Source organism: Lepidochelys kempii, chromosome 22 (genome assembly GCF_965140265.1).
Source record: "Lepidochelys kempii isolate rLepKem1 chromosome 22, rLepKem1.hap2, whole genome shotgun sequence".
Classification (NCBI taxonomy): Eukaryota; Metazoa; Chordata; order Testudines; family Cheloniidae; genus Lepidochelys; species Lepidochelys kempii.
Window position 1 is genome coordinate 3075537 of NC_133277.1, and position 15654 is coordinate 3091190.

At 57.5% G+C, this 15654-nt stretch overlaps 1 protein-coding gene across 2 annotated transcripts in view; it reads right to left on the bottom strand.

Moving 5' to 3' along the window:
- Nucleotides 1-15654, bottom strand: part of LOC140901653 (sperm surface protein Sp17-like) — a 63478-nt gene continuing 47824 nt past the window's right edge. For both annotated transcript variants that reach the window (XM_073320875.1, XM_073320874.1), the window contains exons 5-6: nt 14823-15037; nt 1-1334 (exon numbers count right to left, since the gene is read on the bottom strand). In XM_073320875.1, coding sequence (XP_073176976.1) covers nt 14831-15037 — 207 coding nt within the window. In that variant the 3' untranslated portion in view covers nt 1-1334; nt 14823-14830. The remainder of the gene's footprint in view (nt 1335-14822; nt 15038-15654) is intronic.

Sequence of the window (15654 nt, forward strand, 5' to 3'; positions counted from 1 at the left end):
TTCATAGCAACATTCCTTTATTGACATTCCAACTTTGCTGGAGAAATCACATGCAAAACCGAAAAGAACTATAGAAAAACCACTGGGCGTCGGTACAAGCTCCTTCCAGCCGTGTTGAGGCTGGTGAGGCGTGCATAGGGGGAGGGAGTGAGGCACGCGCAAGCTGGGGGCAGGAGGGGTGCACGGCCAGAACATGGCAAACGGGCATGGAGGGCTATTTTCATATGATGCTGCTTTGCAATCGCTCTCTTTCGTGGCCCTTCACCAGAAAGCTATTTTGTATGCAGCATGCAGTCAGGCTTCCAGGGGATTCTGTAGTAAACAAGATCAGCTTGGAGGAGCTAAGAGGGCTGATGATTGGTGGGGGGCCGGGTGGGAATAGCACACACAGTCTGGAATATATGGGCAATAGGAATTCAAGTGAAGCCCTGGTTACTATTAAAAAGGGGGCTAAAAAAACCGAACCAAACCAAACTCTATGCTAGAAAAGCAGCTGAGACTTTTCAAAGCCAGAGTCCCAGCCCTGACTGGCGGTGGGGCGAAGAGTGGGGCTGGGTGGCTGAGGGAAATTCAGGCTCGTTACCTGGCCTAGGAAGGCGAGTGCAAAGAACGAAGTGTCATGCAGCATGCAAGGGTGCTCTGCGGACGCCAGGCTGCAGCTGACAGGCTGGGCAGTCCACCTCTGTGACCAATTGGGGCTGGCAGGAGGAGCCCGCCAAGGGGGGCTGTCAGAAATACAGGCTGCCCCTAAGGCTATGTCGACAGGGCCAGCCGACTCGGGCTCGTGGGGCTGCAGGGCTCTTTCATTGCTGTGTAGACTTCCAGAGCCCGAGCTCTGGGACCCTCCCACCCCACAGGGTCCTAGAGCCTGGGCTGCAGGCCGAGCCCGGAAGTCCACACAGCAATGAACCAGCCCCGCAGCCCGAGCCCCATGAGCCCGAGTTGGCTGCCCCAGGTTTTTCTTTGCTGTGTAGACATACCCTGAGAGAGCCTGGACTCTGCCAGAGCAGAATGGGGGTGAGGGTGGGGATGTGCACCCTCTGGGGGGTGATGGAGCTGTAGGGGAAGGAGGAGTGGGAGATGCAGGGGGGGCGGGGGTCTATACTCTGGGAGGAGGCAGGATGTCACATTGCCAGGCTAAGCGGAAGTGAAGGGGGACACTGAAATCAAAGGGGTTTCCTGGGGAGGACGGAGAGTTGCATGTCTCCAAGCCCAGGCTCCATGGGACAATGTTTCTTCTGAATGGTGATGGGTGTCAGTCGGGGGGAATCAGGAACGGGGCTGGGCGGTGTCTTCTCTGCAAAGGGGATGCTCCATCCATCCCGTCTCAGCCACTGCAAGTAGAAACAGACTGTGAGCCCTGGGCACTGCGCTGCAGCCTCCCCCGTGGGGGAAGGAAACCCCAGCCAGCCTCCACTCCTTCTGCAGAGCCTGGCCAAGGCAGGGAGGTGGTTGCTTGCAACAAAAGGAGTTTAGGGCGAGCGTGTAGTCAGCCCAAGGAGCCATCTGTCCGTGAGGCCCAGCCAGGCTGTGCTGGAATGCCAGGGGTTAGAGGAGGGCAAAGCTGGCCTGGCATGGGGGCTGTACCCTGGCAAAGGCTGGTAGAGCTTCCACTGCAGCAGCTGCTGTCCTGGGAGTTAAATTCCCCCTAAGCTGCGTGGCCGTGCAGCAGCCTATTAAGTGCCACGCAGGCGCTCAGGGCTGTGGCGGGGAGACCTGCCACTGTGGGGAGAGGGGCCTCTCCCTGCTGGCCCCAGCCCAGCCCCGGACCTGCCGTGGCCGAAGGAGAGGCACCCTCCCCTGGCCCCAACCCAGCCCCGGCCCCAGACCTGCCACGGCCGGGGGAGAGGAGCCCTCCCCTGGCCCAGCCCCGGCCCCAGACCTGCCACGGCCGGGGGAGAGGCACCCTCCCCTGGCCCCAACCCAGCCCCGGCCCCAGACCTGCCACGGCCGGGGGAGAGGAGCCCTCCCCTGGCCCAGCCCCGGCCCCAGACCTGCCACGGCCGGGGGAGAGGCACCCTCCCCTGGCCCCAACCCAGCCCCGGCCCCAGACCTGCCACGGCCGGGGGAGAGGAGCCCTCCCCTGGCCCAGCCCCGGAGCTTCTGCAGTGGGCACAGGCACCTCTCCCTACCAGCCCAGGTGCTGCTGCCGGGGGAGAGAGCTGGGGGGAGTCCTCCCTTCCTGCCACAGCCCTGGGGCAGCCTGCACCCTAAACCCCTCATCCCCAGCCCCACCCCAGAGCCCGCACCCCCAGCCGGAGCCCTCACCCCCCCCATACACCCCAACCTTCTGCGCCAGCCCTGAACCCCTCCCGCACCCCTCATCCCCGCCCCTGCCCCGGAGCCCTCACCCCCCCATACACCCCAACCCTCTGCCCCAGCCCTGAGCCCCCTCCCACACTCCAAACCCCTCAGCCTCACCCCCACCCCATGGATTTTATGTGCCCCAAGATGAAGGTGATGTGTCACACATAACAAAATTCATTGCACACATGGGTGGGACGAATTAGCGGGAACGCTGCCTGTGAGCCTCAAGGGCAAGGCTTTACCCCCCATCAGCCTCTCGCCAGGTGGCTTCCCCAGCCACGGGATTTCCAGGGCTCCACATGGGTCCGACGGCTCCCAGCACTAACGCCCCCCCCCGGCCTGCCAGACCAGGGGAGGGGAGGCTGTTCTAGCCCCCTTCTCGAGGACCTGGCTGTGTCGCTTCCCTTCCCCAAAGGCTTCTGCGACTTCCCCCGCTCCCCTGTTCCACTGCTGGCCTGCTCCTGGCTCAACTCCTGCTCAACTCTACCCTGCACGTGAGGCAACAGCTCCTCGCTGGGTTAGGAAAAGCTGGATTAGTTAGCAACAAGCGCCAGGCCCCCAAGGTGGCTATTACAGCATAAGCTGCCCAAATCCTCCACAGCCGGGGCAGCAGCAGGGCCCTTACAGGAGTTTACTTAATGGCACTGCTAAGTGACCGCTCACAGCTGGAGCTAATCGCCCCTTATTAAAGAAGTCATGGCCGGGGGGGGGGGGGGGGGAGAAACTGCACCTTGCTAGGCCAGCGTGCAGGTGACATTTGCACACTCAGGCACACAAGCGCGTGCAAACACACACACACACACCCCCAGCACCGCCACCCAGCGGCCCCTGGAGCCGTTGCTATAGGCAATTGCTGCACATCCAGCCTGTTTGCCGTCTCTTCACCGACGCCAACGAAGCTGTTCTGAAATTAAAAAGCTGACATTCGGCAGAGAATAATGAAGTCCCCGGGGACCCAGCAGACTAGCAACAGGTTTTGAACACACGCTGAGGGGAGGGGGGGAGTGTTTGCCCTAGAGACTGGCTGGGCCCGGGTTTGGTTTTGCATAAAGTCACTGAGTGGGCTGGCTTCTCCTTGCGTTTCCCGCTGGTTGCGCGGTGGTGTCCCCCTCCGTTGCCCTTCTGTTGCTTTACCCCTCCCTGCCCCCCACATACACGCAGTTAAAAGGGACAGAACCCCAAACAAAAACCCCACCAGGCTTTGGATTCCTTGCCCCTAGGAAAAGGCCTGCAATACTGTTCCGGCAGGTGTTATATGGGATGGGGCGGCCAAGAAGCAACCATTGTAGGCATGAAGTGAGCTGTAGCTCACGAAAGCTGATGCTCTAATACATTTGTTCGTCTCCAAGGTGCCACAAGTCCGCCTGTTCTTTTTTCATTGTAGGAATGTCACTCCAGGAAAATGCAGGACCAACGTGTGACCTGCAGCCAGCCAGGCAGCAAGGGACCCAGCATGAGCATAAGCCCGAGAGACACGGGTCCTGAGTGGGGGCATATGCCAGGGCAGGCAGCAGCCAGAGGGGCTGCAGTAGCAGTGGCTAGGCAGCCCGCCTCTGCCAGCTCGCCAGCCAGGGACAGTGGCCAGGGACAGCCACCCAAACGTGACCGGCTGTTAACGCTGGGTCTTAGAAGAGGTCCCAGCCCCTTTGAGGTTCTGGGTGGAGCTATCGCACCTGGTGAGCACCATCCCTGGAGAGCAGAGATTGGAGCTGCACCAGGGAGGTGTTGGGGCCACAGGCTGAGCCCTGTGGTTTGGGGCTGAGGTTGGGGAGAGGCAGGCCTGTGTTCCTCAGCGCTGGGAGGAGAGACTGGGTCGGGCTGCAAGCGCCAAGGGGCTGAGCCGGCGGAAGCAGGTGTGCTCTAGGGGCTGAGTGACGCTGTTTTTCCATCACGAGCTGGAGTCACAGGGTGGACTGGGTGTCGTTCCCACTGAGGCTGTGTGGGCAGAGAGGGACTCTGGCTCCAGATGGCTGCTGGCAGCTGCTCGGTGGCATGGTGCTGTTAGCTTTCAGACAACCACCTGCTGGCAGTGCTGCAGGGACGGACATGGGACGCTTTCCAGGAACAGGGCCAGATCCTCAGCTGGTGTAAATCAGCTCCATCAATGTCTGTGGAGCTGTGCTGATTTACAGCAGCTGAGGTGCTGAATGAAGCTCCAGCCTATGGACTCAGGCCTCAGGCCTCTGATCTACAGTGCTCTGAAGTGGCCGGATCGCTACCCTGCATTCAGCTCCGGGCACCTCACTGCTGTGACGAGCTGGAGAAACGAGCACCAAGCTGTCAGGCACTTAGATTGGTTAGGGAGCCCAATTGCCAAAGTGTTTTGGTTTTTTTTTGGGGGGGGGGTGTTTGCAAAATGCCGATTCATCAACGCTAAACCTTCCCAGAAACATAGTGGTTTTGCAGGGCTGGCTCCAGCGTTTTTGCCGCCCCAAGTGGCAAAAAAAAAACCCCTAACTTGCCGCCGAACGGGGAGGCAGAATCCTGCCCGCCGAACACGGAGGCGGAGTGATGGTGCGGCCACCGAATTGCTGCTGGCGACTGACGAAGAGTTGCGTCCCCGTCTCCGCCGCGGGCGGATTGCCACCCCAGAGTCCAACGACCTGCCGCCCTTTTACATTTGCTGCCCCGGGCACCTGCTGGGTTCGCTGGTGCCTGGAGCCGGCCCTGCGGTTATGACAGAACTTTCCCTGGGGAGGATGCTCAAGCCAAGGATGGCATTTCTGGCCAAGATGAGAGGGGCCCACCCCAGAATAGCTAAGAGCCGGTGATGCGTAGGCCGTGCAAGGACTTGAACCTCCTACGTCCCAGGTGAGCCACCGTGCGCTTGAGTCAGTCAGTGTCTCCTGTCGGAGCTGGTCCACTTTGTATAAATAATTAACTATTCATCGAATCCCAGAGAGATGCTGTAGCCTGGTCAGGCTCCATCTCTGGTGCAATGACTATTAATGATTTATACAAAGTGGACCAGCTCCAACAGGAGAGGGAGGTTGTGTCTATAACCTGTTTATTGGGGCAGAAGGGGACTTGACCTCGAGTCTGCCACAGCCCACGTGAGGGCCCTAATCAGCCAATGTTCGAGGCGGGGGAGTCCTCACCAGCTCGCACTCACTCTCTACTTCATTCCTCAGCGAAAGAAAAACAGCTCGCAGAACCGTGACGCTTTGCATGACCTGGAATGCTTGTTTCCTGGCCCTTGGAGAGATGCTCTGGGGCCGAGCCACCCTGCCACATTCCTTTCAGACTGGAGCATCCTCTCGGTGTCCCAGGTACTACACACCCCTGGCAGGGATGCAGGGCCTATTGCAGCACTCGGGGCAGGTGTGAGCATGCCCACAGAGCAGAAATCCCACCAGGGCAGTTAGTGGGGACAGACGTTCCGAACAGGGCTGGGCTGAGTGACAACAGTGTAAAGATTTCCCGGGTGAGTCCCCTGGCTCTGTGCAGTCTGAAAGGGGCTACCAGCCTGGCTCTGCCCTGCTGCAGCTGGCCTGGGTAAGGATTTGTTCCCTCCTTCAGCTCCTGCCTCCCCCACTTATAGAATGGGGGCTCTTTAGGGGCCAGCTTTTACTCCTGCCACTGGCCAAAGCCGCAGACAACTCCTCTGCCCAGTGTCAAGGGCCGCACAGCTCCGCATTGCCCACTCCACTCTCTGCTCCTTCGCTGTGGCCCTGGGCATGAGCCTGCTCTCTCACCAGCACAAATCAAGAGAAACTCCGCCGCCATCCCCGGCTCCCCCGGGAGTGAAGGGATCAAAACTGTTCTTAATAAGCAATTACCAGCGCCCCACACATGCAACTCCAGCACTGTACTCATGATCCTGACGCACCGACTGGCTCATGAGCATAGCAATTCCCCTTCCTTGTCACCCTACAAACTTCCCATAGCCCAGGCCCACCAGGGCAGGCCCTCCACAACGCTCCCGCCTGCCGCAGGGGAAGGGCATTGACTTAGCTGCTCAACTCCAGTTTCGAAACAACCTGCCTCGTTCAGCAGGATACCCAGCTGCAGCTTCGCCTTTCGTTGTTCATCTTTTATTCATTATCACACAACCCAAGGCCCTGCATTCGCATCACCCTGCACACAAACACACACACACAGACACACTCTCTCTCTCTCGCAACCCTGCGCTCTTTCCCCATCTCGGCCGTTACCATGGCAAAGTCACCAGCTAGCATTGCTTAATTCAGTTGTGAAGCAAAAAAACACACCCAAGAAGAGGCAAACTCTACATTATCAGCCAGGGTGCACTTGCCTAAAATTAGCCCCTGCTTCCCTAAGCGGCATAATAACAAAGTGAAGCAGAGTGTAGCAATCCAGGGGCAGTCAGTGACTACCCCTGCCTATGAAGGTGATATGCCCTACAATCAGTACCAGAGTCTGGTTGCCACTGTCTAGGTGTGCCATGAACTCCCCACTTCCCACCCCCCACCCATCTGTATAGGGGTAGCCAGAGTCAGTGCTCACTTGTGGACTCCCATGGCACACGGCTCCACCGCCAAGGGCCAGAGTCTGATCTCAGGGGCAGTGGTGTAAATCCACAACAAGGCCGTGGACAGCCGGGGAGTTACAGCAGTGAACAGCTCAGAATTTGGCCCGCCCCATTTACAAACTAAAACTAACCCTGAAACCAAGGCGGCACCGGGTCTGAGTCAGCGCCCCTCACGGGATCTCACTGAAGGCGGCAGGCTGCAGCCCGGGAAATCAGGGCAAGATTGAGCCCACTGCAGCCGGCTCTAATTGTCTCCATTATATTTACCTTTCCTGCCAGGAGACTGTAACCCGGCTTTTAAAAATAGCATGGGCTGATGTGAGGCAGTTAGGACGGCGTTGCTAAGGGAGAAATTAAATTCCAATCGAGGGCCTCTGCCACCTCTCGGGAGTTACGACTGGTTTCCATGCGAACTGCTACTCTGCTGCAATGCAAAACTAGGGCGTAGAGCTGCGCCTCCTCCTTGGTTTGACTTCAGGTGCAGCGGGCAAGAGCCTGCAGGACAGAAACCCTCCCACACCCACTAGCACCCGCTGCCTTTCCACCCCCTGCCCCCGCTAACTCAGCCCGGGAAGAGCAGGGAATGCGGCTCCGGCCTTTCTCGCATTCGGACCAGACCCGCTGGGCCCGATTCTGCTCTGATCACTGGAGTACGGCAGGAGTTACAGTGGTGACAACAGGATTCAGGCCCTAGTGTACAAGCACCAGGTTGTACGGGGGCCTCCCTGGGCATACAAAGCTTGCTGCTGGCTGCACTGACGTTACTGCCGATTTACACTGGCGTGAGAGGAGAATCCGGCCAGGAAACCTCCTCCAGCATCAGAGCATGAAGCGGGTGCAGGACCCCAGCAGACCATGAGCCTGTCTCTCACAAGCAAGGGACACAGATCGGACACACTGGGGAGGATGAGACAGGAAGCCAGCGTCCTGCAAGCCAGAGAGGAGAGTGGCCTTTGCAAAGGGCAGCACTGAGGGTAGGAGGGCCTAGTTACCCTAGGCCATGGGAGAGCTGGGATCAATTCTCTGCTCTGCTACAGAGCCCCTCTGCCCTTGCGTGGCCTGGGCCAGTCACTCAGTGCCTTGGTTTCCCACCTGTGCAATGGGGTAACTGCCCTGCCCTGGTGCACAGTGCACTGAAGATTGTGAAGTGCCCAGATGCAGGGGTACTAGAGGCCAGGTAAGTACCATGGATAGAATCTACAGCCAGCTGCCAGGAACCCGGCTGTGACCTGGGGTACGGCTGCGAAGGTGCGAACAGCTTTGGTAACTTGGCTGCACTAGGGCCCCACAGGGAAGTGTATGAGGAAACCCCCTCTAGGCAAACCTTTGGCTTTGTGACTGAGCAGCCAGCCCCCCGTGGGTGCTGCTGAGAAACACAGCCAGGTGGGGAGAATAAAAGTGAGACACCCCAAGAGAAACCTGCAGCCCAACCTGCTAGCAGGGCACGGAAATCTGCTTGTGCTGTGTGTCACATGGAGGCTGGTCTAGCGCACCTAACCAATTCACAAACCCCGCGGCTCTGCTCCCTGGGAGACTGCGTGAACCCCAGCTGAAAGTGTGTTGGAAGCGGGATGCATTTAACATCTCTAAAGTCCATGCCAAGGCCTCAGTCCTGAAGCCTGCTGTGTACCCCCCTGCTTTGCAAGCCCCAGCTGCTGCAAGGCAACAGTCCCACATCCCATGACGCGGCAGGAGGCTGGTCTGAATAGCGTTGTTTAACTTCTCCTGCCTCACACACCGTAACGTGAACTGCGAGCTCTTTGGGGCAGGGACTGTGTTTTTGTTCTGTGGTTGTACGGCACCTGCCACAACGGGTCCCGCTCCATGACTGGGGCTCCCAGGTAACACAAGTAATAAAGAGGGACAAAGCCATTTTAGTAAGTGACTCATATTTTATGTCCCCCTACAGCCGCTAAGTTTATTGTCTCTCTCTCAGGGCTGGAGTGTGTTCCCAGTTCAGAATAAGGAGATTTGGCCCAGGGGCCAGAGACCAAAAAAGTGCTTTTACGGGAAATATTATTTACATTTGTCAGAAGCCAGAAAAAAGGGGTCGCCACCTAGGGGCGGCTCTACCAATTTTGGCGCCCCAAGCGGTTGCCGCTGAATTGCCGCCACCCCCGGAAGAGCGGCGGAGCGGCCGCCGAATGGCCGCCGCGGCACACGGCCAACCGCCCCATTCTGATTGCCGCCCCAAGCACCTGCTTGGAAAGCTGGTGCCTGGAGCCAGCCCTGCCCCCACCACCCCAGCCAGAGCTCTGCGCAGAAGTCATTTTGTTTGCAGACTCCATATCGGCGTACAACACTCGCAGGAGTGTGGTCATCTATTCCAGATGCCAATTCCCACGCGCACAAGCAGAGGTTATGTTCCCAGAATAACAGATCCAGACGCAGCTGGTCCTGAAGATCAGGCCCTGCCTGGGTAGGCACGGAGTGCCCTGCAGTCAGTGTGGGATGAATAATCCCAGTTTCTAAACCCAAGGGAGAATTAAGTGACCAGTAGCCTGATCTGGTCACATCAGTCACCGGCTACTGCTCCTACCCCTTCATAGAATATCAGGGTTGGAAGGGACCTCAGGAGGTCATCTAGTCCCACCCCCTGCTCAAACAGGACCAATCCCCAATTTTTGCCCCCGATCCCTAAATGGCCCCCTCAAGGATTGAACTCACAACCCTGGGTTTAGCAGGCCAATGCTCAAACCACTGAGCTATCCCTCCCCCCTTGATTAGACTGTTTCTCTTGGGGGGCAGCGGAAGCCACTAAGGGTTGAATCCCTCCAGGAGGAGCCGTTCAGGGAGGGGAAGCCAATCAGCTAGTTTTAGAAATTTTGAAACTTTCTTTGTGGGTGTGTGGGTGTGTGGGGGGTGGGGTACGCAGGCCTTGCCCAAGGCACCAGTCCCAGCAAAATGAAGCTGCTGTAAAATGTATTGGCAGGTGCAGAGTGAAGTTAATTTGTCTCAACACATTCGTACACTGAAGGGATCCTAGCTCCCAAAGGCACAGCCAGGGCCTCCGCGGGCTCTGCTAATGGCCTCGCTGCAGCAGCGGTGGGCGGGAGGGGGGCAGCGTCAGTAACCGTGCACGCTGCACCGTTGCTGGTGCAAATACACTAGTGAGTCAGCTGAAAAGCTGCTTTCCACGCCCGCTCGTGCAAGCCAGCCTCAGCTGCTCAGCCATCCCATTGCCAACAGGCCAGCTTGTGTTTCTCGCTCTTTACACGAGTGTAACATGCCGGAATCATACGGCCACCATGGGCTCCAGCTACCCTAACGACACACAGCTGGCCTGGTCTAGTTACACACACAATGCTGTCCCGGCGGGCTTCCTGCTGAACAAACCCAGAGAGCACCAAGAGTGGGCTCACAAACTCTTTGAAGCTATGCTACCCCATGCTATACCCAATAGGATTCTAAGGCCCAGGTCCTCAAAGATATCAGGGGGCAGGATAGCTCAGTGGTTTGAGCATTGGCCTGCTAAACCCAGGGTTGTGAGCTCAATCCTTGAGGGGGGCCACTTAGGGATCTGGGGCAAAAATGAGGGATTGGTCCTGCTTTGAGCAGGGGGTTGGACTAGATGACCTCCTGAGGTCCCTTCCCACCCTGATAGTCTATGGCTCAGATATTTAAGTATGACGTATCGTTATTGACCGCACATATTATCACACAGTCACTGTGATGTTTATATCTCTGAGTGGAGGCACTGATGACAATCAAAGTTTTAGTTGATTAAGGACTAGAAGATTTGACCCTCCAACTTTCTTTCTAAAGGAAGAGCTGTCCGGAGCACCTCTGCCTGTTTATTTTCCTTTCCTGCCTGCCGTGGCCCTCATATACCTCAGAAGTCTCTGTTTTTTTCTCAACTTTACAATATAGTATTTTCTTGGTGTTTGGTTTTAAATATTCTTCTGCGAGAACCACAGTTCAGTCACTGGAGTGTTGTGTTTAAGAGCCTTCTGGAAAGTAACTAGCCTTTAAACAGAAGTAAAATGCAGTGTTGCCAACTCTCATGATTTTGTCACGAGTCTCATGATAATTGTTTTCCTTAAAGCCCCAGCTCCTGGAGTTAGGTGGATACGTGATGATTTCAGCCTTCATTCTTAAAGAAAATTGAAGCTTCTCGTCCTCATGGTTGTGGAGAAAGCTTCAAAAGGTGACCCCGGTGCACCCTAAAGGCTCAAAAAGCAGAAGGTAACTAAAAATAACCCCAAATCTGTTATTTTTACATAATCTTATGATTTTAAAGCCAATTTCATGATGTTTGGTGAGCCTGATTTGCTGGAGACACATGGGAGCAGAAGACACATGCACATGGGAGCAGAAGTGCTCAGGTCAGGGGGGAGACTGGGAATTGAGGCAGAAGCAGCTGGCCCCTGCGGTGCTGTGTAGGCGGGTAGAACTGGCAGGAGGCAAGCAGGCAGAGCTGCGGGAAGGCTCCATATGAGGAGCTGGAGGGGGTGGCAGGTGCTCTGCAGAGGAAGGAAGTGGGCAGAGGGAGCCAGCTGCCAAACAGGTGGATGGCTCATTGCCCTAATTCTGATACCCATCAAGGTTGGTCCCAGGGGCAGATGCATGGTCTCCCTGCAGGGCCGGGCATGAAGTGGATAACTTGCCTAGTCCATATGCAGAATCAACAACAATCCCAGCTTGCATTTAGATCGCTCTTCAGACCCCACATGCTTAAAAACCACGTGCTACAGTACAGGGATCCCTCCACCCCTCTGAAACGCAGCCTCCCCTCAGCACCCACTGCAGGCAAGTGTTTTACATTAGAAACAGCAAAAGCACTGTGGTCCCCACAGCGAGTCTGAGTGACATAACACAACTGGGGCAAGTGCCCAGGCAAGGACAAACCAGGCCAGAAGGGGACAGCAAGGGGATGGTCTGGGACCAGAGCCAGGAACACACCTACGGGAGACATACAGTGAGCCACAGACATCCCTGCTGTAAGTCTGCTGGGTTCGGCGAGCTCCACGGTCACCTCGGGCCAAGTGCATTGGTGGCGTAAGATACAGACTGCCTAGGGAACAGGGAGCACGGTAGGTTGTTTTCCATTATATTGGCCGTTGGTAGGCGTGTGACACACACAGGCCATGCACGCCGAGAGTGCCAAGGGAGGGGTAGTATGAAAGGCAGCTCGCAGGAGGTGACAGTCAATCAGACCACATCACTTCCCTCCCTCTTGGAAGGCCTCCGCCAAACCCCCCACTGCATCCCCCTCCATCACAGCCCATAGCTGGGATCTCATTTCTCATTCTGCCCACTCTCGCCCCAGCGACAGCAGCCTCAGCACCCCACTCATGTCCATCTCCCACTCTCTCCTCTGGGCCCCCACATGCAGGGCATGACTGCCCTCTGCCAGGGAACCCCCCTCCTCATTCAAACCCTCCTGACACCCTACTGGCCCTGGGAGCCTGCAAAGTCCAGCCTGCCTCACTCAAGTCCCTTCTCCACCTAGCATAGAGGAGAAGAGGGAAGCAGCAGGCCAGGGGAAAAGGCGAAAACAGCACTGAGTGAACCCCAGCCGCTGGGCTTCCCCACGCCCCCTGCTGTCTCTGTGCCCCTCTGGCAGACAGCGAGCTCCCCAGAGCCTGGTCTGGCACACTGCACATGGCACGTCCCTGCACACACAGCCCCGTCCCATCGGCATTGGGCTGCACAGCCCGGGGCGGGGGCATCTGGGTGGCCACGCGCTGCAGCCATCCGGCCATTTTGTTAACGGGGCGCACGGCTGGCCCGATGTCGCTCAGTGTCCCCCTCGTGGTGGTCGGGCTGAGCTAACGACCCCTCTTGGCCTGGTGGCGTCGCTCTGGCTCTGCCTCATTCTGCACCCCTTCTCCCAGCAACTGTTCTTTTCTTCCCATTGGTGAGGAGGGGGCCGTGCCGCCCGGGTCTGGCCGTGCAATGGTGCCAGCAAACAGCACACGCTCCTGCAGAGGGAAGACAGGCGGCTACTGCAGCCTGCAGCCTGGGGAGCCCACAGCAATACCTGGCAGCCTGCAGAGAAGCACCTTGGGCCCCTCCCAGAGACACAGGAAACACCCCTCGCTCTTTCAATGAGGGGAGGGGTACGCGAGCGTGGGGGGACAAGGTGACACCCCAGTGGGCGGGAGGCCTTGGAGAACATGGCCTGAACATTGGCCTTGGCCTGTGATCACCTCCCTGCTCCACAGCCACCCAGTCACTGGGTCCATTTTGCGGCTGGTGGGAAGGAAGCCAGAGCCTGGCCTGTGCAAATCCTGCTTGGAGAGAGGGGCACCAGGGGAGGCGAGAATGCTTCTATTCAAGCTGCCTGGCTGGTTCTCACTTCACCAGCCAGTGCTGCCTCTCGATCCCCCGCTGCTCCCCCAAACCCCTCCGCGTGGAAAGCTGATGTGGGGAAGAGGAGCCCTGGCAAAGGGAGATAATGGGGGTGGGGGAGCAGTGGGGGGCCCTGGGAAATAGAAAATCTTGCTTTTGATGTGATGTCTAGCACAACAGAAAAGAGAGAGGGTCAAACTTTTCCGCCCTGCCAGGAGTGTCAATCTGTCTGCGTGGGTCAGGGATGGGGATTGTCAGCCTCAACCCTATACTGCCTAGGCTCCCCCTCCCCCCCTCCACCACCCCAGGTTCCCCACCTCCTGTCCCATGTTCACGTTCTGCCAGGCCAGCCAAGCAGGGGCACCTGCAGCCAGGGACGGGGCAGCAGAGGCTCCACGGATTCAACCAGGGCCCCCGCTCTGCTGATCTGACTGGAGCAGGAGGGGCTCCAATCTATCCAAGAGAGAGAGACCCAGGCTCCATAGCCTCCGCTAGAGACCCCTTATTCCTTCCCGTGGGGGGCCACAACAAGTGTCCCTCCCAGCCCGGGTAGATAGACATGAGCTAGCTCCGTTCAGCCTTGTGTGCTAAAAATAACACTGTCAGCTTGGCGGCACAGTCTAGCCGCCCACACGTGGACCCAGGAGGTGGGGCAGGCATGGACGCAGGTGGCTAGCCCGTGCCGCCACGTCCACATTGCTATTTTTAGCGCACTAGCTCAAGCCGAGCAAGCGCTCGTCTGTCTACCCAGGCTGCAAGGCAGGCTCCCAGCTGCAGTCATCCCCAGCAAGCCCGACTATCAGTGACCCCATTGGCTAGACACTAGCGTCTGTTATATTGAGATCAGCATGGGACAGTCTCAGGTCTGGAGGTACCGTTCAGATCAGCCCCCCGACATGTCCCGAACCAGAGGATTCTCTGCTCTACAAGCCTGAACTAGAAATTTCCCAGAACCCATGACTTTCTGGTACTTGCTGTTTTCAGTCAGGTCAGAAATTCCATAGAAACTGTCTCTCTCTGACCCCTTCTGTGCCCAGGGCGGGACCAGTCAATGCTCTGGCAGCAGCGCAAAGCCAGAACCTCGTACAGAGAAAGTTTGCTGAACTTTCTCAAACTTTGGAAGGTTTGATACACGTTCAGGGTGGGGTGAAGGCTTCAGCCAGCTGACCTTACCCAAACAGACTTCTCCATCCCTAGTCTGGAGAGCATCTAGGCCCTATTCCCAGCTCTGCAACAGCCCCGGTTGGTGACCTTGGGCAAGTCACTGCCCCTGTGTGCCTCAGTTTCCCCTTCTGTGAAACAGGGATAATGATCCTGCCTCTCCTTTGGGGTCCTGGAGGGAAAGTGCTGTATGAGGGCTCAGGAAACCCCCATTTTTCATTTTGTCTTGGAGATCACCCCCATGCCGCTGCTCCCAAAGAGAACAGGCTGGTGGTGGGCGGGGAAGCTGTATACGTTTTCCGCTGGGTTACAGCAGCTTGCCTGGGGTTCGGTGCTGGGCACCCTTCAGTCCCAGTCAAGTCAATGGGCTGTTAAGTCCAGGAATCAGCTCAAACAAGGATGTCAGGATTTGGCCCATTGGGAGTCAAGGTGGCTCTGTGCCCTGAAGGTCACTGCCCCACAGCACACATGTGTAGGTCAGCGTTCCTGATGTACCCATTTCGGGGAGGATGGCAGGCCAAGCCGCTCCAGCCCCTGGGACAGCAGGCCAGCGTGGTTGGGAGCTCACCTGGCTGTCTAGTCTCCGTTGCGTAGGTCCCCTACACGGGTGCTGCTCGCACACTCAGGGTCCTTGCTTTTGCGGTCTATTTCTCCCCCTTTTATCTTCTTCCTAGTCATGTGACCACGGAAACTGGCCTGGATTTTGGCTGCTGCTGCATTGGCGTCAGGATCGTCTAGCGGGATATCCAAGATGTCTTCGTCCAGCTTGGTGCAGGCCCCTTCCTGGAACAGAGGCAGAGCCAGAGTCAACACAACACACACAGGGGCTGTACGCCACCAGGCTGTTCTACCACAGGGGAGGGAATAGGAAGGTCCTGATAGCGGGGGAAGGGGGCTAGATCACAGAGAAGAGACAGAGGGGGTCACAGTGTGGGGAGGCCTGGGTTAGGGCGAGGGTTCTCACACCCATGAGCAAAACAGGAGACCCCTGCCCTGTAGTATACCACCCGGTCCCACATCTGCACGGAGGCCTGAGGACTCCCTCTGTCCAGCCGGGGAGCTCCCTGGAGCACCTGGGCTGGACTCTGTACAGGCTCCTTGCTTGCTATGGCTTGCGACATGGGCTCCAGCCAATGCTAGACACGTTCGCAATGCATCCCCTTGAAAGGCAGCTCTGTGATGAACAGTGACTCGGGAAGCATGGCGTCACTGGCTTCCACCTTTATCATCTCTCAGTTTACACAAAGCAGCTTGTAACCTTGTAAGTGCCTGCCCTGCAAATTCCCCTGGGATCTCAGCCTCACTCCTCCTCGCACATCATGAGCGCTACAGGGTTTGCAGGCGAGGCTCTTCCCTTCAAGACAGCTGTGCAACTCCTCTTGCCTTCCTATGTCTGTAGG